The sequence below is a fragment of the Seriola dumerili genome, unplaced genomic scaffold (genome assembly GCF_002260705.1).
Source record: "Seriola dumerili isolate Sdu_G_001 unplaced genomic scaffold, Sdu_1.0 BDQW01001191.1, whole genome shotgun sequence".
Classification (NCBI taxonomy): Eukaryota; Metazoa; Chordata; class Actinopteri; order Carangiformes; family Carangidae; genus Seriola; species Seriola dumerili.
In genome coordinates, this window is record NW_019175446.1 from 314,623 (window position 1) to 338,707 (window position 24,085).

General features: G+C 40.8%; 3 protein-coding genes across 5 annotated transcripts; 1 reads left to right on the forward strand and 2 right to left on the reverse strand.

Annotated features, from left to right (window-relative positions):
• Nucleotides 1–178: 178 nt before the first annotated feature.
• LOC111238075 (zona pellucida sperm-binding protein 4-like) lies at nucleotides 179–3,494 on the reverse strand. The gene is made up of 13 exons (XM_022767475.1): nucleotides 3,308–3,494; nucleotides 3,099–3,226; nucleotides 2,641–2,761; nucleotides 2,147–2,281; nucleotides 1,878–2,050; nucleotides 1,588–1,667; nucleotides 1,344–1,477; nucleotides 1,049–1,232; nucleotides 827–971; nucleotides 663–732; nucleotides 446–580; nucleotides 249–361; nucleotides 179–190 (listed from the first exon to the last, which is right to left on the reverse strand). The coding sequence occupies exons 1-13, from the start codon at nucleotides 3,492–3,494 to the stop codon at nucleotides 179–181; spliced, it is 1,617 nt and encodes a 538-aa protein (XP_022623196.1).
• Nucleotides 3,495–5,660: 2,166 nt separating this feature from the next.
• Nucleotides 5,661–16,410, forward strand: LOC111238090 (ubinuclein-2-like). 2 transcript variants are annotated; one of them, XM_022767488.1, is made up of 17 exons: nucleotides 5,661–6,278; nucleotides 7,339–7,467; nucleotides 7,579–7,680; nucleotides 7,943–8,074; nucleotides 8,240–8,343; nucleotides 8,679–9,174; nucleotides 9,951–10,021; nucleotides 10,133–10,262; nucleotides 10,700–10,806; nucleotides 10,928–11,038; nucleotides 11,162–11,305; nucleotides 11,484–11,534; nucleotides 11,627–11,669; nucleotides 12,200–13,492; nucleotides 14,594–14,801; nucleotides 15,391–15,459; nucleotides 15,730–16,410. In XM_022767488.1, exons 1-17 carry the CDS (start codon nucleotides 5,964–5,966, stop codon nucleotides 15,774–15,776), a joined length of 3,552 nt encoding a protein of 1,183 aa, XP_022623209.1. In that variant the 5' UTR covers nucleotides 5,661–5,963; the 3' UTR covers nucleotides 15,777–16,410. The 2 variants fall into 2 exon arrangements, with proteins under 2 accessions (XP_022623209.1, XP_022623210.1); XM_022767489.1 differs by lacking the exon at nucleotides 15,391–15,459.
• A 129-nt stretch (nucleotides 16,411–16,539) lies between these two features.
• Nucleotides 16,540–18,429, reverse strand: trir (telomerase RNA component interacting RNase). Of its 2 annotated transcripts, XM_022767491.1 has the most exons (4): nucleotides 18,330–18,429; nucleotides 17,556–17,894; nucleotides 17,128–17,199; nucleotides 16,540–17,030 (listed from the first exon to the last, which is right to left on the reverse strand). In XM_022767491.1, the coding sequence occupies exons 2-4, from the start codon at nucleotides 17,850–17,852 to the stop codon at nucleotides 16,923–16,925; spliced, it is 477 nt and encodes a 158-aa protein (XP_022623212.1). In that variant the 5' UTR covers nucleotides 17,853–17,894; nucleotides 18,330–18,429; the 3' UTR covers nucleotides 16,540–16,922. The 2 variants fall into 2 exon arrangements, with proteins under 2 accessions (XP_022623212.1, XP_022623211.1); XM_022767490.1 differs by having other exon boundaries at nucleotides 17,556–18,428.
• Nucleotides 18,430–24,085: the final 5,656 nt, after the last annotated feature.

Here is a 24,085-nt window from a genome sequence, read left to right on the forward strand (position 1 = left end):
GAATTATCTGCACCTCAGAGGAGATTAAATACATTTGGGAAATCGCTGACGTGGATTCCCAGCAAATGTTTGATTAAAAAGGTGAAATGCAAAGTACGATGTCAAATACAAAATCTTCTTAAGGAATCATTAAACTAGCTTTGGAACTATTCTGAACCACAACTATGACCTCAGGTGATCACACCAGTCTCTGGTGAAAGGTGAAATTATTTATTACATTGTTGACCGTCAGCTTGTGCGTCACAAACTTGCTGCGCTTCCGTCTTCTGACACTTTGTGACCCTGGACCGCACGGCGAGGAGCAGGATCAGCAGCAGGGCGACACCAACACCTATGAGGGTGTACAGCGTCACCTGGAACACTGAGGAAGAGGAGGGATTTATATTGGGAGTTTTGCCTTTGGTCATTCACATTGTGACTGAGTTTTGTGCTGAGCAGGACTTACTTGTGCTCTGTTTCACACATGGATTATCTTCCAGTCCAGTGTCGTTCTGTCCCAGCAGCAGCGGCCCTAAGGACACCAAGTGGACCTGGTCAGACTCGGATGTGGTCTCTCTTCTCTGTCTCTCACCCTCGGCTGCTGTGAGAGGAGACGGGAAAGATTAACAGGTACACACATGCACAGTACATGTAGTGCACGAGGTGAAACATGATATACTCACAAATGATGGCGCAGCTCTGTGCACAGTCGAGATAATCCGTGCAGATTTCCACCCAACAGTAGAAGTACATCTGAGTGAGAGATTACACAGTTAACAAGCTGCTACAGAAGCTTTAGTGTTTAGTTACTGAGGAAAGACACACTCCTGTATTAATGAAACCTTACTTCCTCCATACTTGGATGGTCTGTATCAGGGTCTAAGAAGGCGAAGATCTTGACATCAAACCTCCTCACTTGGGAGTGGGAGGTGGTCTTCCCCTGGTGGTCCACAGGGACAGAGCTTCTCATGTTATCCAGAGGGTTTGGGCATCTGTCCAGGAGGAGAAAATTAAACTGTCAGCTGCACAGAGAACCTTTAGGTAACCACTATAATTACCTCCACCTTACCCGTCATAGAGAAGCGTCCACACTGAGTGTCTGGACGCAGGGTAGGCAAAGCAGTCCCGTACACGCAGGGAAAGCGAGGGGTCAGGGGACGGCTGAGCGATGGAAACTTCCACGTATGCAGCTTTGCGCAGGGGCAAGCTCAGTGGAAGCTGGTCCTCAGGAAAGAAGGATGTGAAGGAAGCATCTAGAGCAATAATCACAAATACAGTCACTAAGGTTTTGTTCTAAGGACCCAACGTGAGCAAATCTGCACTTGTGTGACTTAAGTATACACCAAACAAACCCATTTCATCACCTGTGGCTATTTTCATCTGCACTCTGATGGTTCCCAGGGCAACAACAGGAGGCGGGTTTGTCACAGCGTACAAGGAGCGCAGGTCGGCTGCACGCCTTAGATCTGACGGTGTATATTCACACAGGACCTGGAGGCTGAAACCCCGCCTTGATCAGTACATGTACCATCACTATAGTATGAATGCAGCTGTGAGAAATAATCCCCCAGTTTTATACAGCACAGCGCAGAAGATGTCAACACTGACCTAAATGGAGGATGTTTGGTCATACTTGCAGGATGCAGCTCCTCCACTTCCACCTCGTAGATCACAACATCTCCATCGACCTAAAAGGCCGAACAGATGAGTCATGGTGGAACAGAGAAACAGCATTTCAGTGAGACATTGAGAATATGTATCTATACAGAATATGGATTAAGATATTTTTTCTTGTGACTCTTGCATGGCTTTTACAGTGACCCCTCATGTGGGTGATATTTTATTCAAATACTATGAATATTATTATGAAATCAACCCCTGGACACGCAGCCTCTCACCTTCTTCTTTGCACCACAGTCCATGACTCCAATCTTGAAGACAGCCGTGTCTGGCGTGGTGACCACAGGGAAACACTGCGGCTGATCCTTCACTATGAGGCTGCTGGGAGTGATGGGCGGGTCTGTGTCTGCGGCCTTTACCGAGAACACAAAATGTCCGTCCAGAGAGCAGGCTGGAAGGTGTGTTAGACAGGAAAATGCAGAAAACAAGCAACTTGACCAATATGTTCTGATCTGTAGAAAAGGTTCGGGGGAAATGGCAATCTTACCATTGAGTCTATAGTAGCAGGTGAGATCATGAGCATCATAGCAGCAACCTAGTTTGTAGCAGGCGTCACTAGAAATGGTTTTGTGACCACAGTCCACCCTCAGAGCTCTTCCTGTGTCACACTGTCCAGGTAACGCTGGAGAAGAGCCGTGTTAGTGTGGAAGAAAGAAGAGGATCAAATGGTTGATTTATCATTTAAATACCAAACAATGTGGAGATGAAGTTATTAGTTAACCACTTGTTCAGTCTTGAGTTTCTCCCGTGACACTGAATGCATCATTAGCAGTAAATGTGTTGAAGAGGGTTACTCTGACTCTGTGTTGTTGGGACAAGGAATGATTATACCTGCCAACTCTGTGTGAGTCTTGTCCCCTTATTGATCAATAAATTAATCTTCACTCAAGTTTTAACTGATGAAACTGGTGAAAACTCAGATATAGACGACGTAACTGTGTCAATGAGCATGTTAGCGCCCAGTCAGCTGCCTCCACTCACGTGTCGGGAGAGGTGCGGTCCTCTCGCTGTGTCTCTTTATCAGAGGACAGCTGATATTCACCCTGAGCCACTGATCCTGTCCTGTCAGCTGGACCTGCAGAGGAACGACCACTCCGCTGTTCTGAGGGTCAAAGGTCAACACAACATGCATGTTAAGAAGCCATATACGCCATTTGTGGATTTGCATACACACACAAACAAACACACAGTGTACATCTGTATTTTGCATTTCCACTATTTCATACGTTGCAAATAATATTAATCATTTTTACAATCCCATGGGTTAATGCGTCAGTACAAACTGTTTACACACATCTACAAAAAGATAAAGAAATCACTCACTACCTTAAGTGTTCACCTGCTTGCACCTTCCTAGTTATGTGTGTGTGTGTCATGTTTTACCTTCCCCTGAGGATTCTGACACTGATATTTAATTCTCGCACAAACAGTTATTTTACCTCAACCTGAGCATAGCAGCTGTCATATCTGCTGATGAAGGAGAGGCTGTTGTTTTTCTCTCTGCCTATTCTCACTCCACAGACCTCCTCCTCAGGCTGTTGCACCGGCACTGTGGCCCCTGACAGATCTGAGGACACAACAAAGCGCACACAGCCGTGCTGGATTCACTGCAAACAGTCAGAGCCACCATCCCTCTCATCCACCTTACCTCGAACACGTATATTTTTGACAAGCGGGCCAAACACTGCCTTGATCCTTCGGGCAGAGCAGGTGACTCTGGGCAGCGCGAGCTCAGGTGTTTTCTTCCTCTGCACGGCTGTGAGGCAGCAGCAGCGCTGAGCCAGGAGGGCAAACACTGCAGGAATCAAACAAAGCTTGACACAATCATAAGCCATCTCCTCGTGGTTTGGGTGTTTTTGCTGATATGTGTTGAGATCTTGAAGTATCCACTCTTTTCTTTTGACACGGGGGGGGGGGGGGGTCACGTGATATAAGTGTTAATTAGCGTTGATTAGTCTGGAGCTTGCTGCGTCCTCAGGCGAAGCAGCTCCACCACCGTGAAGGTGGGCGCGTGTTGTGGATAAGGTGAAATAAAGTCACGGACCTGCTCAGCCGCATCCACCTGAGAGTGTCTGGGTTAAAGTTGATTTGAAAAGGAAGACAGAGTGAGATGGTAATTAATTAAAAAAAAAAAAAGAAGAAGAGTCAACTTTTAAATAATGCATCTCATCCTGAGCACATGCATTGCTTAATGTATCCACAGGGAGCCACATGAAATCATTGCGTAACTCAAAGGCTTTGCCAACCTGACCCCCCCCCCCCCCGGTCCCCCCCTCCCGCCCCTCCCACACACACACACACACACACACACACACAGACAGACTTTCACCTGCTTTATAACTCGCATCATTTCATCTGACGTGGGAACGAGGTGGTTTCAGTCAAATTAAGAGTAGTTGTCTTTGCCTTAAAGAAACATGCATGAATGTCTGTACAACTGCGATGCCACAGGACACAGAAAACATAGGACTTGTTAGAGAGCGTGGGGATATAGAGGTATAGCTTTATTGCAGATCAACTTCTGTAAGTGCATGAACATGTGTGTATATATGTGTTGCTGTGGTTGTGGAGACAAATTTGTGTTTGAAACCATCAGTGTGAGGTTATTTTGACGAGTCGTGACAGCTTCAAAAGGCTCTTTGAGGGACACCTGCAGTGACTGAGGTCAGTGTCAGGATAAGTCTCTATGACATAATTGAAACTGAAAGTAGATGCAGAGTGTGCAGATGGAAACGTGAGGAGTGACATACGCGCACCAAGCAGCAGGAACATTCAAAAGTTCTACAGGAATTTTCAGGTACTTTTAATGTCATCCTCTACTGACGAAATCTTCCGTAATTGTGTCATCAGTTCTGCTCTTTCTTGTTCAACTTCTTGCATGATATAAAAATCTGCTCCACTGAACGCAGCGCAGTCACCTGGGTTTTTAATTAAGTGCAGCATCGGCTGATGAAGAACGAGCTCACAAACGTCAACATACATTTGCACTTAGCACAAAATAGGACAATGAAATTAGGCAATTACCCTCTAAACTGGCATTTTTCATTATACAACGTGAAAAACTGCAGCAGAATTACACTTCATGCACGAACCCAACTGTTGGATTAATTCAAACATTTAAGCGTGACCAAAAACATTGAGTAATAAACTACAGTAAAAGAACAAATGATCTATGGCAGGGTCAGTGATTAGCTTCAACCCCCCCCCCCAGCATTGTGAAACAAAGGGCCAAAATAGATTTACAGAACCAAAACCTGTATGACTGGTTCATTTTTATTTATTTTCTTTCGTTTTTTATTTTTAGGTATTTTTATTTATTTATGGGTAAAGCAGTGAGTGAACAAAACAGGAGTCACTCTGAGGGCAGATATTATTTACTTTTTTATTATTAATCATTATTGTAATTAATATGTTATCCACACACAATAACTAGGGCCTGATTCAGGATCTTTTGTATTGTATTTGCCTTGGAAAAAAAACAACCCAGCGTGCCTGTTTGTGATGCAAATCATTTCTTATCATGGCTCCATGTTACAAGGCTACATTTACTGGGACTCGCTTGAGCCGTGTATTTACATTGTTATCTACAGTACATTCGTGAAGATATGGATTTGCCTATCACTGATCTACGGTCTCTACGTGTCTATTGAAATAAATACTCAAATAAAATACATCTTAAGTCCCAGAAATTCACTAGAAGCGTACATTTCTTCCATAAGATTGAAGTTCGCCTCTTAAACTGTCGGAGGAATGCAGAATAAAATCAGATTTTATGAGCAACCACGAACAATGTAAGATCTCCCTATTATTTACAGTGGAGCTGCGTCCCGCCTGTGTAGAACAATCATCTCCTCCATATTCGCGCTAGTCTGTCAGGTGGGCGTGTTCCAGCTCTGCCATTGGTCAAACGCTGTTCCCTTTCCTCCCCGGCTTCCGGTTTCTTTTCATACGCACGCCCAGCCACTGAATAATGATAATAATGATCAAGATGGCTACTACAGAATACTCCTTGCGGTAGCTAACCACCGATTTCATGGAAGCTCTCCAAACTGCTATTTCTCACTTTTTAAGTCCCTCGTAGGTGACGGGGGCCGTGCCAGGGATTATACTATATGGATTAAAACGGGCTGAGAAGCGATAAAAGTGGTTGTGTTGTCTGCAGCACTCATTCTGAGGAAGCTAGCTAGCACAGCAACTAGCTAGCTGTACTTGTCGACCATCTCCAGGTTTAGCTCTACAGCCAGCGGCAGAGGAGCGTGGCGCTGCCCGTTTTGAGTGCCCGGTCGTCGGACGGAGAGCGTCAAATGGCAGAGCCGAGGAAAGTGCCGTTCGTCACCATCTCAACCTTCAACACCTCACCGCCGACCCCGGAGTCCAGCAAGAAGCGCCGCCGCGAAGATGAGGCCATCGACATCACTTTTGAGAAAGATGGAGGTGGAAGTGCCGCCGCGGTGGGGTCAGGAGGTGGCGGAGGTTTGTTTGGTCACACGAAAGGAGGCGACGCCGAGACCGAGGAGACGAAACCCACCGTCCGCCTCAACCTCCCGCTGACCGAGCCGAATGAACGAGGGTCCGCCGAGTTCAACTACGGCGAGCTGGTCAACTCAACTCTTACTCAGGTTAGGAGAGAGAGGAGACAGTAGGCACCATGATCTGAGCAAGAGGGGCCTATTCTGGCACCAGTTCAGGAGAGGCGCACTGTTTTGGCTGTGAGGCTGAGATGTGACACTTGTTACTGATGTTACTGACTAAAGAGTGTTAATTTGCACATGATTTCTTATGCTTAGTTTTAATGTTAATTATGACCCTTGGCTAAAGTTTGGACAGGTAAATTAAGGCAGGAAAGGAATTAATGCTGAGGATGAAAAGTTTAGTATTCATATCACTGCCTTAAAACTGTAGACTTGTGTGTGTGACAGAAAATTGTTATAGCAGAGACTGTGATATCCTGAGTTTTAGTCCTTACTGAGAGTGAAACTACGGAAACACCAGGTCCCCCTCTTCTATGTGACTCTTCCTGTCTGGTTAACTGCCTGCTCAATGCTGCGTTCATGTCACATGGGATGGGTGGTAGAAAAGGGAAAAATCTCCATGTTTACAACAAGCGTTCACATCAACTGAGCTGGTTGAGTGAGGATTTAAAATAATACCATATTTATATTGACAGTCTAACACTATTTTAATTAATCCCCTTGCACAATGGACTTTGGCTGATGTGAGGTGTCCCTGTTTGTTTGATCTTCGGGTACTTCTGTGTTTTGAAGCACTGAGTTGGATCTCAGTTGTAATTACGACCTGGATGTTGATGTTAACACTACTTACAAGTCTGAATCTTGTTTTTATGATTATTCCAATATGACATGAATGCGTCATAATGCCCACATCTGTCAAACTCCATGTCCTTGGTTTGTAATGCAGACTTTCCGTTCTAAGTTTCATGTTTCAAGCTTAACCAGATACAACCCCTAATGACATTTTCTCAGATTTCAAATTGCTGCATTCAGAGCCACAGGAGACATTATACAACTGTTTCCTCAGTCTGAGTTGTGATGAGCATGCTAAGAAAACCTGGCTGATGAGGTTCATAGCTGTTTGTGTGAAATGGCACTCTATGAAGGAAAACATCAAAAGCCTCTTTGCTTCTGTTTCACCCCGATCCAATTTCCCTGTTTACATCAGGTAAAGCATGCAGGTTCCACAGTCCCTAAAGGACTCGCTCCTCCCCTGGACCCCACCGACCCCTTTGCTGATGATGAGAAGGAGAGACGGGAGGTGGAAGAGCTGGCCAAGAAATTCGAGAACAAATATGTAAGTGTTGTATCTGAATATATTGTTACAGCTGCAACTGTCTGGATGTTGTGACTGCCATGGCTGCCACATCCCTGGTTTTTGATCCCTGCGTTTCCCTTCTGTTTGCAGGGTGGAAACTCTAAGAAGAAGAAAAAGGACAGGATGCAAGATCTCATTGATATCGGATATGGCTATGACGAGACTGACCCCTTCATAGACAATTCAGAGGCTGTGAGTTCTCTTTTTACAAAAACACACACAAAGTTAATTAGCAATTAGCCCCGACTTTATTAATTAAAATGAAAAATTATTATCCAGATTGTGTGCCCCTACAAACATCTTGAGTTTAAATTTTGTTTTGCAAAAATCTGTAATTTGTTCACATGCTGTTGATCTTATAACAGCTGAATAGCATTTCATTTACAACATCGCACGTTGCGTCCCGGGTAGCAGAAGAAAACTAACAGTAATTGTACTTCCCTCCTGACCTCAGTATGATGAGCTGGTACCGGCCTCTCTCACCACAAAACATGGCGGCTTCTACATCAACACAGGCACTCTGCAGTTCAGAGCAGCGTCTGACTCTGAGGGAGAGAACGCAGGCGCCGAGGATAATCACTTCAAGGTAGGTTCTCGCTTCTCTGCACAATCCATTGAAAATAAAAGCACCTAAATATACAGGCAGATTATACATAAACTTTCAAGTATGTCAGTGTTAAAACTGTTTCTTTAATGAAAACTGCTTTTGTTATACTCTACTAATTACCTTCGTTTTTGCATCCATTTGTAGAAGATGAAAGATGGCGAAGAGCGAGTGATCAAAAAACGGCGGAAAAAGCAAGACGGGGTTCTGGAGGAGAAGAAACCCAAGAAGAATAAAGTACCAAAGCCTGGGTGAGCGTTTTATTATTACTTCAGTGTTTAATCTCAGACTCATTTCTCCAATATTATGATGAATAAAATGTTTTTTTATGTGTTATTTCCTCTTTTCTAAAGTGTGTGTGGGGATTCAGTTAAAGGTGCAGACTAATTCAGAGGTGTAACAGCTGTGCAATTGTATAGACTGAAATAAGGAGTTCCCTAATTGGATGTTAGTTAGATCTGTCATGGTTTCCCATCAGCACCCTCATCCTCTCAAGTTTGTCAGTTTAGGAGTTAATCATGATAGATTACTTCCTGTGCCGGTTTGTTAAATATTTTTCTTCCTCTTGCTTCTTCTGCTCTGGCAGAGTTTCAGCCCTGAATGTTCATCGGCCAGAAAAGAAAAAGAGGAAGAAGCTGATGAAGGACTCCATCCACCTGGCCAACATGCTGCGCCGCTTCACCAGGGAGAAGGAGGAGATGCGCAAGAAGAACATGGCTGCTGCCGGTCTTCCGCGGCCCAACGCCAAAGTGCCCAACGCCAACAGTGCGCTCCTCAACACCCACCCCAAGGCTGCTGGCAGCAACGACTGCGGCATGGCTGACCTGAGTGCCGACCCGGCTGTGATGTCACTGCTGGGTGCAGCCAATAACGACATACTGCAGGACATGATGGGTGACCTGGACTTTGGGATGCTGGACTCCCCTCAGCCCTCCAGTCCGACGCAGGGAGAGAACGGCTCCTTTGGGATGGGACATAAAGCAGGTGGTAGCCGAGTGTCACAGGGTACTGTGATGACCCCTCCCCCTCTGCCCACTGGACTCCCAGGCCCGCTCACGAAGCGCATCGAAGACCTGAGAGCGGTACGAACTTCTAAACTACCCATAATCACATGTTGTAGAGTTTAACTTACTATCTTCAATATAGTTTTTTGTTTAACCAGGAAAGTCGGATTCAGATTAAAGATTAAAAAAGTTTCAAGGGTGTCCTGGACAAGATAGGGAGCAATATCAATGAGTTACAGACAAAAATGCCACAAAATCTGAATCAAACTGAAATGCAATCAAAACACCAGGAATAACATTTCTAATACAATCATGTAAAAGATGTAAAACAAACCAAGACGATCTAAAATAAACCATAAAATAACCCAAAACCAACTGCAAACAATAACTTCATGAGACTAACAAATAAAAATTCTAAAATACCCCCAACACATCGGCAGCCAGACGAGAGAACTTCCACTTTCTGAAGCAATAAATTGATTTTTGTTTAAGTTTAGATCAAACTGGAGAAAGGTCCAGGCAGCGGGAACACGCATTAAAGCTCCATGACCAAGTTCAGTGCAGACTGTAGGAACTGAGTCCAGGGAACGACAAGCATCCCTCTTCACACATTTTAGTTGACTAAATTTACATAGATAAGGTGGCTGTTAACCCAGGCATGGCTTCATAGATAAGTGTGCACCAGTGTTTAGTTTGTCTACGGGAGGTTGAGAAAGGGAGGTCACAGATTTTAATCACCTCGCCCCTTCATGACATCTGTGTTTGTCGAGGCTGTGACATTCCTTTCACTAATGTGAACAGGATTAACGGGGACATATCTTCTTCTGTCTGTCTGATAATATCTCTTGTCACAGGCGTCCCGTCTGTTTGATGAAGAGGGCAGGAAGAAATTCTTCACATTGGACATGAACAACATCCTACTGGAGTGAGTAATGTTCAGGTTTTTCACTTTTGCAAACTGCTATAAATCAACAAATATGAAGCTATACACGTCTCCCTCTCTCTCTCTCTCTGTGTGTGTGTGTGTGTGTGGCAGTATTGAGTTGCAGGTTCAGGAGCAGCCGGCAGAGGTGCGTTCAGCCGTCTACTCTCACCTGGAGGCCTTTGTGCCCTGCAATAAAGAAGCTCTGCTCAAACGCCTTAAGAAGCTCAGCCTCAACATACAGGTGTGTGGGAAGAACTGACAGTCGCCGTCACTTCATGTCAGACCACGAGAACTGTTTGTGTCAGTTTGAAGGATATTCCAATGTGCTTTTAAAAAACTGTCCTCCGCAGGAACTGAATAGGTTGAAGGTTTGTTATGCAGGAGATTTGTCACAGTGTCACGGAAAGTTTGACCAAAGAAGAGTTTTCACTTTGTTATATTTAATTGATCAGCAAAAGATGCTTGCAGGTTCATGTTCTCCAGTGTTTCACAAGACATGAGCTGGCAGGTGTGTCTACATGTAACTGCGTGAAAGCTAAATGGTTGTTTTCGTAGCTCTTGTGTCTGCTGTCGGCCGTGTGCCCGTTATCTGCTTCTATATTTAGCGCGAGAGAGTGCCGGCCTGCATATGCGTGTGTGTGTGTGTGATTTCTGACTGTGCTTATCCCTGTCTCCCAGGATGACCGTCTTCGAACGCCCCTGTTGAAGCTGAAACTGGCGGTGTGCAGCGTGATGCCGGAGCAGATTGCTCGTTACAACATGGACTGTATAGCTAAAGTGGCAAAGTGAGAACACATCTGGAGTCAACTGTGTCTCTTATTTTGAACGCAGCGCAGATTGTTGCACTACGGCACATCTGTTTGCCTCTTAACATATTTCCATCAACGTTTCTCTCTTTGTTCACAGGCAGCAGTCTGAGGAGGGAGAGAAGAACGGGTCAGAGGACGACGACGAGGAGAAACCAGGGAAGAGGGTGATGGGGCCTCGGAAGAAGTTTGTCTGGGACGACAAACTCAGGTCGGTGTCACAGAGGAAGGAGGTTCACTTCTTATTCAAGCGGCAATAAATGTTCATAATGGTCACAATCACTTTTCTCTCTGTATTGATTGGAGTATTTGGATAATTGTATCTGTTTTCCAGGACGCTGCTGTGTAACCTGGTGCGGGTGAAGCTGGGCTGTTATGAGCTGGAGGGCAAGAACTCGCTGTCTCTAGAGGACTACCTCAAAGCCTTCATGGAGACTGAAGTTAAACCTCTCTGGCCTAAGGGCTGGATGCAGGCCAGGTGTGTGTGTTTACCTGCTGTTATGACTTTGTTTTAGAGTATTTATAATAATTACAATAGTAGCTTTAACTAGCAAGATTGAAGCCCTCCTTATTTCTACCTGCTAGCTGAGTTTTAAACCCCTTTACGGGAATATTTGTTATATTAATATGTCTTACATGTTTCTTTTTATCTGCAGGATGTTGTTCAAAGAGAGCATCATGGCTCATGGTCACCTCACAGGCTACACGTGAGTCATGTAACTCACTGTTCCAGTTTTCTCATAACTGACTCTGTTATTTTAGCTTGTTCTCACTCATGTGTGTTGTCATTTCACTCCAGAGCAAAGAAGAAGATGGTGCCTACTCCCAAGGCCAAGCCAAAGGTCAGACTTTTAATTAGTTGTTCTTTAAAAGTGGTTCACTGGGTCCTACTCGGTTTAGTTTGTGGTATGCATGTTATGTTATATTGTTGCTTATCATGGACACTAATTGACATATAACACTCTGTGTTCTAATATTTGGCTCTAACTAATATAAAGTTTCAGCAGCCTGAGTCAGACTCAAGTAGATTTCTACTTTAACAATCATTCCAACTGAAATCGGGACTCACATCTCAATACCTTGTTTGGAAGACACCCTCTAGATTTGTCTCACTCTGCTGAAGTCTCATCTACTCTCAGTTAAACTTTTACACAGAACAAGTAGATTTAATCCCCATCTCTGCCCCTGGGTTAGAAAGGGAGGACTCTTCTGAGGAGGAATGATCAGAGCAACTAAAAGATGATCTTTAAATGCACCGCACATGTGGGCATGAGAGTCATGTTGTCAGAGAAACTCGAAAACCGGTTTTAATACCATTAGGAGTAAAGTTATGAAAAAGTCTGTGTTATTCTTCTGTAATCTTTAAATCCAGGAGGCTGTCTGGGTTCAGCGGGCCACACCCTCAGCAGGCGCCACTCCTTCCCCTGCTGCCCAGGTTGCCAAGCGACCACCTCAGTCACCGTCTGAGCCCATATGTCTCGATTCCCTCGATGAGGATCTGACAGTTCCATCCCTGGACTCCATCTCCCAGGCCCTCGCCATCCTCGGGAACGCAGCCAAGGGCCTGGCCCAGGGGGACAGCCCCCCGTCCCCGGATGGATCCAGGACAACCCCCAACCCCTCTTCCCTCAACGCCTCGCTACTCATTCAGCAGCAGCAGAAGAAGAACGCCGTCAGTACTCCCAGCTCCAATGCACCTCACTACATCTCTACCTCTTCGTCTTCCTCCACCTCTCTGTCTCGGCCCTCCTCCATCACGTCCTCTCCTCTGCCCTCAGTGAGGGTGGATGGGATGGGGGTCGTCAAGGGCACGCCGCAGGCGCACAGACACTCAGTTTTGAACACTCAGAGACCTTTGGGTGTGGCAAAAGCCAACATGCCTGCCTCAGCGTCGCCACCTAAACCACGGCCACCGCCCACCGCGTCTCCACTTGTGCCCCCAGGATCAAAGGCGGGGGTCTCCACTCCCCCCTCTGGCCTCCTCAAAGGCAGCAATAATAATAAAGGCAACAGTGGTGACGCTCTCATCCTCACGTCGCCTCAGTCTCGACCACACACCCTTTCATCAACCTCGCTCATGACCCCCAAAACCTTCCAGGCGCCCCGCCTGCCCCACACGCCTCCGAATAAATCCTCCCCCTCCCTCTCGCAGACGCACCCTGGAGTTCAGCCCCAGCCCCGGCCGCAGTCTAACTTCATCACCCCTATGCACGCCACTCTCACCAAGTCCACACACAGCAGCATCCCACCTATTGTCAAACTCACGCCCCGCACCCCTAACCCCGTCGTTACCGCCACCACCTCAGCCTCGCCCTCCATCTCTCAAAGCCCCAGGTCTCAGGCAACCCCCACCATACACCAGTACTCTCCCAAAACCCCAGCAGGGTTCCGCCCGACGTTCTCAGGTGCCCAAGGTGGAGCAACCAAGCCAGGGCAAGGCAGCTACACTCCTCCAGGCGGCCAGAAGACCCCCAACAACAACAGCACCACCAACACCAGCCTTATTAACACCTCATCCATAAGCAAACATTCAGGGTCCAGTGCCTCCCCCACCGTGGTCTCAGCCAACCCAGGCCAGCGTCAGAGGCCCGGGAGTGGGACACCTCAGGGGGCCAAGTCTGTCGTGTCTGTTTCATCATCATCCGTCTCTTCTCAGTTGCCACAGGTTTGTACCGCCAGCAATTATTATTCAGCACATGTAGTGTTTTGATCATTCACCACATCCAGGAAAAAAAACTCTCATTGTAAAGAGACAAAATGTTAATGTTAATTCAACACGTGAGCTACTCGTTAATTTGGTTTCCTCATCTGAATAGTACGTGGATTAGTCAGTGTTGTTCAGTATTCACACGCGCTCTGGAACAATACGAAGAAGTTCGCCTAAATCACACACAGTTTTCCACTTGTAGTGGTGTTTAACCATGTGGGTTTATTTGCTGAATGTCGCTATGGAAACCTGCAGTGGCAGCACATTGCAATATACGTGACAGAATTCAATTTGTGGTACTCAAAGCATCGAAAAATGGATTTTCCAGACCCAGTGTCCCTCGTGTTCCTCGTGACAATCCCCAGACCTTGATATGAACGGCGTTGTCTTAGATGATGTTTTTCGAACAAAAGAAAAATAAAGGTCTGTGTATCGTCAGGAGAAGCCGGGACATTTGACTGCAGAGAGAGATTGTGGTCGTTCACAAGTCTCAGCAAACACAACAAAATTACCTGCATGACTAAACAAGTATTGTATTTAAGTATGAATCTGAAGCACTTATACTTATACAATTTTCATTTGATGCTACTTTATTCCTCCTACATTTAAAAAGCATCTGTAGTTACTTTGTGGATTCAGATTTAAAACACAAAACTTTAATCAGAAACTATTTTAATAATTGATTAATGGTTCGAACAAAAATGATTTTCTTATTTTCTGTTTGACATCACTGTACACGAAACGTCTCACGGTTACTTGTTTGGACAAAACTAAGAAATTTGAAAAGAAAGTGTGATGGGCATTTTTACTTATTGTTAAGAATATGATATATAATATAATATCCTACATTATTAAAGGTTAAACTAGCCAACAATAGCAATACATTATATAGAAGTTAAAATGAGTTCCCACTAAAATACTTGTGCAAATGAATCGGTAAAAATAATTACATTACAACAGTATACAGTTAATACTGAAAGCAGTAATTCTGCTGCATAATACACAGAGGTTTCATTTTGTAAAACTAATTTATTAAAATCTTGATCTGTTTCTGCTCAGGTCTCCACAGCAGGCGGCGGCAGTCTGCTCGGCTCAGCCTCGTCTCTTCCCCTGGGGTTTGGGATGCTGGGGGGCCTGGTGCCCGTGTCCCTGCCCTTCCAGTTCCCCCCGCTGCTGAACCTGCCTCCGCTGGGTACGGCGGGCTCCAGTACGGCAGCCAGCGGCGCCGCAGCCAGTAGCAATGCAACGTTCTCTACCCTGACCCAGAGTGAGTGATGAACGCGGGGCAGAAACATGGCTGCTGTATTCAGATGAAATTTAAACTGAACACCACACACACATTTAATATTAATGACGGGCACTAAATATGATAAATAGTATAATGTGGAAAATATTATTAGTATTTAAATATTTTTCTATAACAGACAGGCACTCTGTGTATGTGGCATCAGTACGCTGTCGTCTGTTTGGGTGTTCCTGTGCAGGCTTTGTTTTGTGTTGTATGTTAGAGCATCATGTTTTTATCACCATATTGTGTGTCAGATGTAAGCTTGTGATTTTTCTCCTGTTTGACATTATTCCATTTTGTTTGCTTCATATCCCAAAATTTCTCTCAACCCTGTGTCGGCTACTCTCCCCCACCTGTCACTCACTTGGCCTCACTCCTCTTCCTTGTCTTTATCTCCTCCTCTGTTTGGCTGTCATTACCTGTTCTTGACCTCTACGCCATCTTGCTCCTTTCCCCATCTGTCTCTTCCTTCTTTTCCACCCTCTCACCCTCCTCCTCCCTTCCCTGTTTTGTTGGCATCTATTCCTCCCTCCCTTTTCCTCCTTGCTCCCCTGTCCTGTCTCCTCAGATCTGTATAAGAGTCTCCAGTCAGGGTCTCAGGTTGCTCTGCCTCCTCACTTGCAGCTCGCTTTCTCAGGTAAAATCTGACCTTCCCTCCACCCTCGACGCCTGCTCCATTTACTCCCTCTCCTGCCTTTCTTTCTTCTTTCCAAAGTGTCTGGTGTTCTGTCTCAGGTTGTCCTTTTCTGTCTGGTCCTGTTCTGCTCTCTGCTCGTCTGTTGGTGGCCGCATGCCTTTTTATGGACTCATTTCAGCTGTCTCTGTAGTATATACGTGTGTATTTTATTTTTCTTTTTGTCTATCACTGCCCTTCACTGATTTCAAGAACTGTACTATTCCTGTCCAGATGTCAGTCAAAGCCAGGGAGGAGACGCTAAGAGGAAGACTCTATGATACAGCTGGATTTCTCCACCCAGTGGATGCCGTCTGATGAGATGACGGGACGTTGGGACAAATCAGGATGGAAATGTGGGTTTGGGTGACAGCTGGGACAGACCACTGATAACAGGGGTCTGAAACACAGACTGAGCTACACATTTGATACTTGATCTGAGAGGATCAGCTCAAGTTTTCATGAATACCACAGTTAAATATAATTTTTTTAAACAATTTGATAAGTTTTAAATACTATTCTTCATAGAATTGTTAAATAAAATGACAAATACTGTTTGTCAATGTTTACAAGATAGACCTATATCACTGTGGACAGGGAGAAGGAATGAATGGGTTTTCTAGGTGAGTGTGTGAGTGTGTGTTTGTGTGTGTGTGTGAGTGTCTGATTGTGTGTGGTTGGTGGCGGTGAACGTGTGCCTTTGTATGTCTCCCTCTCTGATGCATGGTCAGTGTGTCTATTTGGTGCTGTTTTTATCATAATGTAATTATCACTGATACCTGTAAGAAATGTAAACTGCAAATTGTTGAATTTGAGCTTTTTTTTTTTCCAATGAAAGATGTAAACTTTTTCATTGTACTTGAATTCTCAAATGAATTCGTTTCTGTACAGAACTCAAGCTGACTTTTAATTAAAATCTTTCCCTTCACAATAGAGAAGTTTGTGATGCAACTGATGCTCCTAGTATTAAATACCGTGTTAGAGCTAACACACAAAACTGAAGGTAACACACTCTTTAACAAAACTGAGGCACAACACCACACATAAATAGGCAGTGTAGGTTTAATTGAAACCTTGATTTGACTATTAACAAATCAAATTTATCAATGAACCCTAACATAAACAGACATGACAAATTTGAGAAGATTCAACAACGATGAATAATGAAAGTCAAGTTTCTGAAACACCTTTTGACACCAGATCAAATCACTGACGTCCGACAAATAACAAGCAAGACAAAAAAAGAAAAAAAAAATGATACAAAAACGGGGAGAGGGGTGTCAGTCTAAGCAGTTTGTGAAAGACTTGATGTGAAGGGTAACTTGAACTGGCAGTATGAGAAGGTCAGGATTGGCCGGCCCTCCTGGTGCTTCTCCCAGATGGTTTCCCCTCTCGACATTGTCACTCCACGTTAACCTTTTGGGAGCCTACTTGACCAGAGGCCTGGTTTTATCATCGTCGCCACACTGGTGGGCTTTGTACTTTTTCACCTCAGCCATGTACTTTGACCAAGCATCGCTCTTGCCTGGTTCAGCCTGGAGGAAAGGAGGCACAGGTGGATCAACTTCATGGACTTAAAAAGTACACACAGATCATGCTGGTACCACCACCACCACCAACAACCCCACTTACTTCTGAGTCCTGTTTCTGCTTCTTCGCAACCATGCCGGTCTTTAGGAACACACCGCCTCTGCGCTTCCCCACCTGGGTTAGGGGATAGAAGACTGAAACCGTTATAGGAGCCCTTGCAGGTGGACTGCCAATGAAGGAGACTACACCAGAGCAGAAGGTCTACATTTAGTCTCCTGCCGCACCACCAGCGAAACCATCATCAGTGAGGAGCATCCCCAGACTTGACTGATCTATTGGTTACATATTGCAGTGTAAAATAATGCAAGTACAACACTAGCACTGGCATGTGTTTGAAATGTTACAAATAATACTGAAATACTGGCCATTATTTCAGGATGTAATAACTCAATTGCCAGGTAGAGCAAGACTTTAATTTGGATGTGTGTTGAACTACTGCTATCTCATCTTACAACTGGCAAACCCCTTACAAAGCTCGTCACGGGAGGGGGCTTCTTTTCCACTGATGTCTGTCCTTGCTCGGTGGCCCTCGCGGCTCCACCTGTTTGCTGCATCTCCTTTTTCCTCCTCTCCTCCTCCTCCATCTTCTTCTTGAACATCTCCATGAAGCTGCCGTCGTTAGCGAACACGTTGCCCCCGGGCACCGGGGCTGTGCTGGCTGCCGGTGCGGGGCTGCTGCACGGGGACGCGGGGCTGCCGCAGCTGGAGTCACCGCTGCTGCCGTCGCCGCCCGTTTGAGGTTTGCCGTGTGCGCGCTTTGAATCCATATTTCCTGGGCGTAATGTTCATACACAGGCACAGTCCGGCAGCTAAAAAGCGAGTAAATGTCCGTCAGTTTTGTAAGAAGTATGGCTCTGATTCTAAGTTGGCCTTTAATGAAAACAACGCTGCCAACACGCTGCGAGACGGGCTGGACCCCACCCGCGATACTGTATAAAAAAGATGAAGTTAATCTAATCAACTACACAGTCCACTCCAGAAAAGGCGGTAGCTTTTTAAGAAATAAGGCCAAATAAAAAAAGGGCTTAAAGGCTTCACAATGACAGCCCACTAGCACATACCCCGTAACAAAAACAAAAGCAGGCGCTGGTTCGGTGCTAACGTGGCTAACACTGCGGGCTAATGCCCAGTTTAGTAAGGCCTTTACGGACGAACAAACTTGATCTAAATCTCCAGTTCATGCGAGAGATGCGTCCAAATATGAAATTTACAGTAACAACGCACTATAAAGTTCAAATACCTACAGCAAACACTGAGAAGTTCCCGGACTTTACCAACGATTTTCGCTAACTTTCGCCATCTATTACTCACTGTCGGCCATGTTTAATTTCATCCGATGACGTCACGTCGCGACTCTTGCGCCCCCTGCTGTGCCGGAATTAAAACTGATATGAAAAAAGATTATTAAGTCATTTATTAATTTATTTATTTACGGATTCTGGCGAATTCATTACTGAAAATTATTATATAGTTAAGTTCAGTTCAGACAACTTAATTTATCACCCATGGCAATTAATATAGATTTACAATATAATACAAACCTTGTGTTTGCACATACTATATTAATATACTATATTACAACCCTCAAAAACAAAGAGATTGGCTTTTTAATGTCGTCAGCCAAACGGTTTATTAATATGTAAGATCGGAATTTACATTCAGGAATGCCCATTTGCAAATGTTTTGTATATATATATATATATATATATACAGTATATACACACATGTGTTGAATTTCCATGTTTGAAATAAATGTACATATGAAGTAAAATCATATATGTAGACCTGTTTAAAGTATAGCCTATATATGTAAAAATTACATATGAAACCTATTGGAACACTATCATATATTGACATAAATGTATAGCTGATAGAAACATGTATTTTAGTATGTCTGTTTATGTTAAATATATACTGTATCCATCTCGAAGCCTATCAGTAAATGTTCATTTTATATATGTAAAAATAAAAGATAGAACTGTATGTTTAAATTTAATTAGAAATTATTATATAGCATTATTATATAACATATAGTTTTAAAAAGCATGTTGTTTTAACTAATTTGCATATCGACTATTTCATATATATATAAGGCAGAAAAAGTCATAATATAGTTAGACATAAAAAAATGCCACAGTATAGTAAGGATTAAAAAGTCATAGCATAGTAAGGCAAAAAATGTTATAAAAATGTCATAGTATAGTAAGGCAAAAAATAATGACAATATAGTAAGGCATAAAAAAATCATAATACAGTAAGGCATAAAAACATCATAGTATAGTAAGGAAAAAAAAACTTCGTAGTATAGTAAGGCATAAAATGTCATTATTGTAAGGCATAAAAAAGTCATAGTATAGTAAGGCAAAAAAAGTCATAAAAAAGTCATAGTATAGTAAGGTATAAAAACATTATACTACAATAAGGCATAAAAAAGTCATAGTATATTAATGAATGGAAAGTCATAAAAATGTCATAATAGAGTAAGGCAAAAAATATTGATAAAAACGTCACAGTATAGTGAGGAAAGAAATGTTATAAAAAAGTCATAGTATAGTAAGGCATAAAAAGTCATAAAAAAGTCATAGTGTAGTAAGGCATAAAAAGTTATAAAAACGTCATAGTATAGTAAGGCATAAAAAGTCATAAAAAGTCATAAGGCATAAAAAGTCATAAAAAGTCATAGTATAGTAAGGCATAAAAAGCCATAAAAAAGTCATAGTATAGTAAGGAATAAAAAGTCATAAAAAAGTCATAGTATTGTAAGGCATAAAAAGTCATAAAAAAGTCATAGTATAGTAAGGCATAAAAAGTCATAAAAAAGTCATAGTATAGTAAGACATAAAAAGTCATAAAAAAGTCATAAGGCATAAAAAGTCATAAAAAAGTCATAAGGCATAAAAAGTCATAAAAAAGTCATAGTATAGTAAGTCATAAAAACGTCATAGTATTGTAAGGCATAAAAAGTCATAAAAAAGTCATAGTATAGTAAGGCATAAAAAGTCATAAAAAAGTCATAGTATAGTAAGGCATAAAAAGTCATAAAAAAGTCATAGTATAGTAAGGCATAAAAAGTCATAAAAAAGTCATAGTATAGTAAGGCATAAAAAGTCATAAAAAAGTCATAGTATAGTAAGGCATAAAAAGTCATAAAAAAGTCATAGTATAGTAAGGCATAAAAAGTCATAAAAAAGTCATAGTATAGTAAGGCATAAAAAGTCATAAAAAAGTCATAGTATAGTAAGGCATAAAAAGTCATAAAAAAGTCATAGTATAGTAAGGCATAAAAAGTCATAAAAAAGTCATAGTATAGTAAGGCATAAAAAGTCATAAAAAAGTCATAGTATAGTAAGGCATAAAAAGTCATAAAAAAGTCATAGTATAGTAAGGCATAAAAAGTCATAAAAAAGTCATAGTATAGTAAGGCATAAAAAGTCATAAAAAAGTCATAGTATAGTAAGGCATAAAAAGTCATAAAAAAGTCATAGTATAGTAAGGCATAAAAAGTCATAAAAAAGTCATAGTATAGTAAGGCATAAAAAGTCATAAAAAAGTCATAGTATAGTAAGGCATAAAAAGTCATAAAAAAGTCATAGTATAGTAAGGCATAAAAAGTCATAAAAAAGTCATAGTATAGTAAGGCATAAAAAGTCATAAAAAAGTCATAGTATAGTAAGGCATAAAAAGTCATAAAAAAGTCATAGTATAGTAAGGCATAAAAAGTCATAAAAAAGTCATAGTATAGTAAGGCATAAAAAGTCATAAAAAAGTCATAGTATAGTAAGGCATAAAAAGTCATAAAAAAGTCATAGTATAGTAAGGCATAAAAAGTCATAAAAAAGTCATAGTATAGTAAGGCATAAAAAGTCATAAAAAAGTCATAGTATAGTAAGGCATAAAAAGTCATAAAAAAGTCATAGTATAGTAAGGCATAAAAAGTCATAAAAAAGTCATAGTATAGTAAGGCATAAAAAGTCATAAAAAAGTCATAGTATAGTAAGGCATAAAAAGTCATAAAAAAGTCATAGTATAGTAAGGCATAAAAAGTCATAAAAAAGTCATAGTATAGTAAGGCATAAAAAGTCATAAAAAAGTCATAGTATAGTAAGGCATAAAAAGTCATAAAAAAGTCATAGTATAGTAAGGCATAAAAAGTCATAAAAAAGTCATAGTATAGTAAGGCATAAAAAGTCATAAAAAAGTCATAGTATAGTAAGGCATAAAAAGTCATAAAAAAGTCATAGTATAGTAAGGCATAAAAAGTCATAAAAAAGTCATAGTATAGTAAGGCATAAAAAGTCATAAAAAAGTCATAGTATTGTAAGGCATAAAAAGTCATAAAAAAGTCATAGTATTGTAAGGCATAAAAAGTCATAAAAAAGTCATAGTATTGTAAGGCATATCATAGTATTGTAAGGCATAAAAAGTCATAAAAAAGTCATTGTATAGTAAGGCATAAAAAAATCATAAAAAAGACATAGTATAGTAAGGCATAAAAATGTCATAGTATAGTAAGGCATAAAAATGTCATAGTATAGTAAGTCAAAAAAAAGTCATAGTATAGTAAGGCATAAAAAAGTCATAAAAAAGACATAGTATAGTAAGGCATAAAAAGTCATAAAAAAGTCATAGTATAGTAAGGCATAAAAAGTCATAAAAAAGTCATAGTATAGTAAGGCATAAAAATTCATAAAAAAGTCATAGTATAGTAAGACATAAAAAGTCATAAAAAAGTAATAGTATAGTAAGGCATAAAAAGTCATAAAAATGTCATAGTATAGTAAGGCATAAAAATGTCATAGTATAGTAAGTCAAAAAAAAGTCATAGTATAGTAAGGCATAAAAAAGTCATAAAAAAGACATAGTATAGTAAGGCATAAAAAGTCATAAAAAAGTCATAGTATAGTAAGGCATAAAAAGTCATTAAAAAGTCATAGTATTGTAAGGCATAAAAAGTCATAAAAAAGTCATAGTATAATAAGGCATAAAAAGTCATTAAAAATGTCATAGTATAGTAAGTCATAAAAAAAATCATAATATTGATAAAAATGCCACAGTATATTAAGCCATAAAAACATCATAGTATAGTAAGGTATATAAATATCATAGTATAGTAAGGCAAAAAATGTTAAAATTTTTTTTATAGTATAGTAAGGCAAAAAATGTCCTAAAATGTCATACTATAGTAAGGCATAAAAAAGTCTTAAAAATATTAAGCCATAAAAACATCATAGTATAGTAAGGCATATAAATGTCATAAAAACGTCATTGTATAGTAAGGCAAAAACTTTTATAAAAATATCATAGTATAGTAAGGCAAAAAATGTCCTAAAACGTCATAGTATTGAAAGGCATAAAAAAATCTTAAAAATATTAAGTCATAAAAACGTCATAGTATAGTAAGGCCATAAATGATATACAAATGTCATAGTATAGTAAGGCATAAAAAATTTGGTAAAAACGTCACAGTATAGTAAGGTATCAAATTTCATAAAATGTCATAGTGTATACTTTGATTGTGTGTATTGTTGTTTTACAGTTTCCACCTTGGACAGATGGAGGGAGGAACATCCAGACCTGCACAGGGAAGGATGCCTAGATATTGGGCTGTTGCTGGGATTAGTCCCACAAGTAGCATCATTTATTGGACTGGGTATTGACTGAACATTGAGATACTAAATCTGGGAAATAGTCTTAGCCTTAGGGGAATGGATTGGAATAGTTGTTTTAAAGCTAATGTATTTTCATTTTGGGATTGTTGATACTGTCCAGTAGCTCTTTTTTGTTTAGTCATAGGTAATAATCTCCATCTTTCATCCTGTGTTGTACTTTTACTATATTAAACTATTTTATATTTGCACATTTGCCCTCTTGTGTTTTGTGTCTGTGGCTTCGTGATTTTAACTCTTAACACAAGCTGGTGACATTAAGGCATAAAAAAGTCAACGTATGGTAAGGAAAAAATATTGATAAAAACCACATAGTATAGTAAACACTATATGACAATAAGGCATAAAAAGTGAAAGTATAGTAAGGCAAAAAAGTCATAGTATAGTAAGTAAAAAAAGTCATAACAAAGTCATGGTATAATAAAAAAAAGTCATAGTATAGTAAGGCATACAAAAAGTCACAGTATAATAAATCATAAAAAAGTCATTGTATAGTAAGTCATAAAAAGTCATAGTATAGTAAGGCATAAAAAGTCATAAAAAGTCATAGTATAGTAAGGCATGAAAAGTCATAAAAAAGACATAGTATAGTAAGGCATAAAAAGTCATAAAAAAGACATAGTATAGTAAGGCATAAAAAGTAATAAAAAAGTCATAGTATAGTAAGGCATAAAAAGTTATAAAAATGTCATAGTATAGTAAGTCAAAAAGAAGTCATAGTATAGTAAGGCATAAAGAGTCATAAAAAAGTCATAGTATAGTAAGGCATAAAAACATAGTACAATAAGGCATAAAAATGTCATAGTATAGTAAGTCATAAAAAAGTCATAGTATAGTAAGGCATAAAAAGTCATAAAAAAGTCATAGTATAGTAAGGCATAAAAAGTCATAAAAAAGTCATAGTATAGTAAGGCATAAAAAGTCATAAAAAAGTCATAGTATAGTAAGGCATAAAAAGTCATAAAAAAGTCATAGTATAGTATGGCATAAAAATTCCAAAAAACGACATAGTACAGTAAGGCATAAAAAGTCATAAAAAAGTCATAGTACAGTAAGGGATAAAAACTACATGGTATAGTAAGGCATAAAAACTCATAAAAATGTCATAGTATAGTATGGTGTAAAAACTCAAAAAAAGTCATAGTATAGTATGGTGTAAAAACTCAAAAAAAGTCATAGTATAGTAAGGCATAAAAAGTCATAGTATAGTAAGGCATAAAAAGTCATAAAAACGTCATAGTAAAGTAAGGCATAAAAAGTCATAAAAAAAGTCATAAGGCATAAAAAGTCATAAAAAAGTCATAGTATTGTAAGGCATAAAAAGTCATAAAAAA

Bases quoted from the DNA above. Each gene is read 5' to 3' on its own strand.
- LOC111238075 (XM_022767475.1), bottom strand. From the start codon at position 3,494: ATGGCTTATGATTGTGTCAAGCTTTGTTTGATTCCTGCAGTGTTTGCC. The intron at 3,227-3,307 runs GTAAGGTGGATG...TTGTGTCCTCAG, and splicing joins CAAAAATATACGTGTTCGAG to ATCTGTCAGGGGCCACAGTG. The intron at 733-826 runs GTAAGGTTTCAT...TCTCTCACTCAG, and splicing joins ACCATCCAAGTATGGAGGAA to ATGTACTTCTACTGTTGGGT.
- LOC111238090 (XM_022767488.1), top strand. From the start codon at position 5,964: ATGGCAGAGCCGAGGAAAGTGCCGTTCGTCACCATCTCAACCTTCAAC. The intron at 10,022-10,132 runs GTGAGTAATGTT...TGTGTGTGGCAG, and splicing joins ATGAACAACATCCTACTGGA to TATTGAGTTGCAGGTTCAGG. The intron at 11,670-12,199 runs GTCAGACTTTTA...CTTTAAATCCAG, and splicing joins CTCCCAAGGCCAAGCCAAAG to GAGGCTGTCTGGGTTCAGCG.
- trir (XM_022767491.1), bottom strand. From the start codon at position 17,852: ATGGATTCAAAGCGCGCACACGGCAAACCTCAAACGGGCGGCGACGGC. The intron at 17,200-17,555 runs GTAAGGGGTTTG...CCCCTAACCCAG, and splicing joins CCCCTCCCGTGACGAGCTTT to GTGGGGAAGCGCAGAGGCGG. The intron at 17,031-17,127 runs GTAAGTGGGGTT...CCTTTCCTCCAG, and splicing joins AGCAGAAACAGGACTCAGAA to GCTGAACCAGGCAAGAGCGA.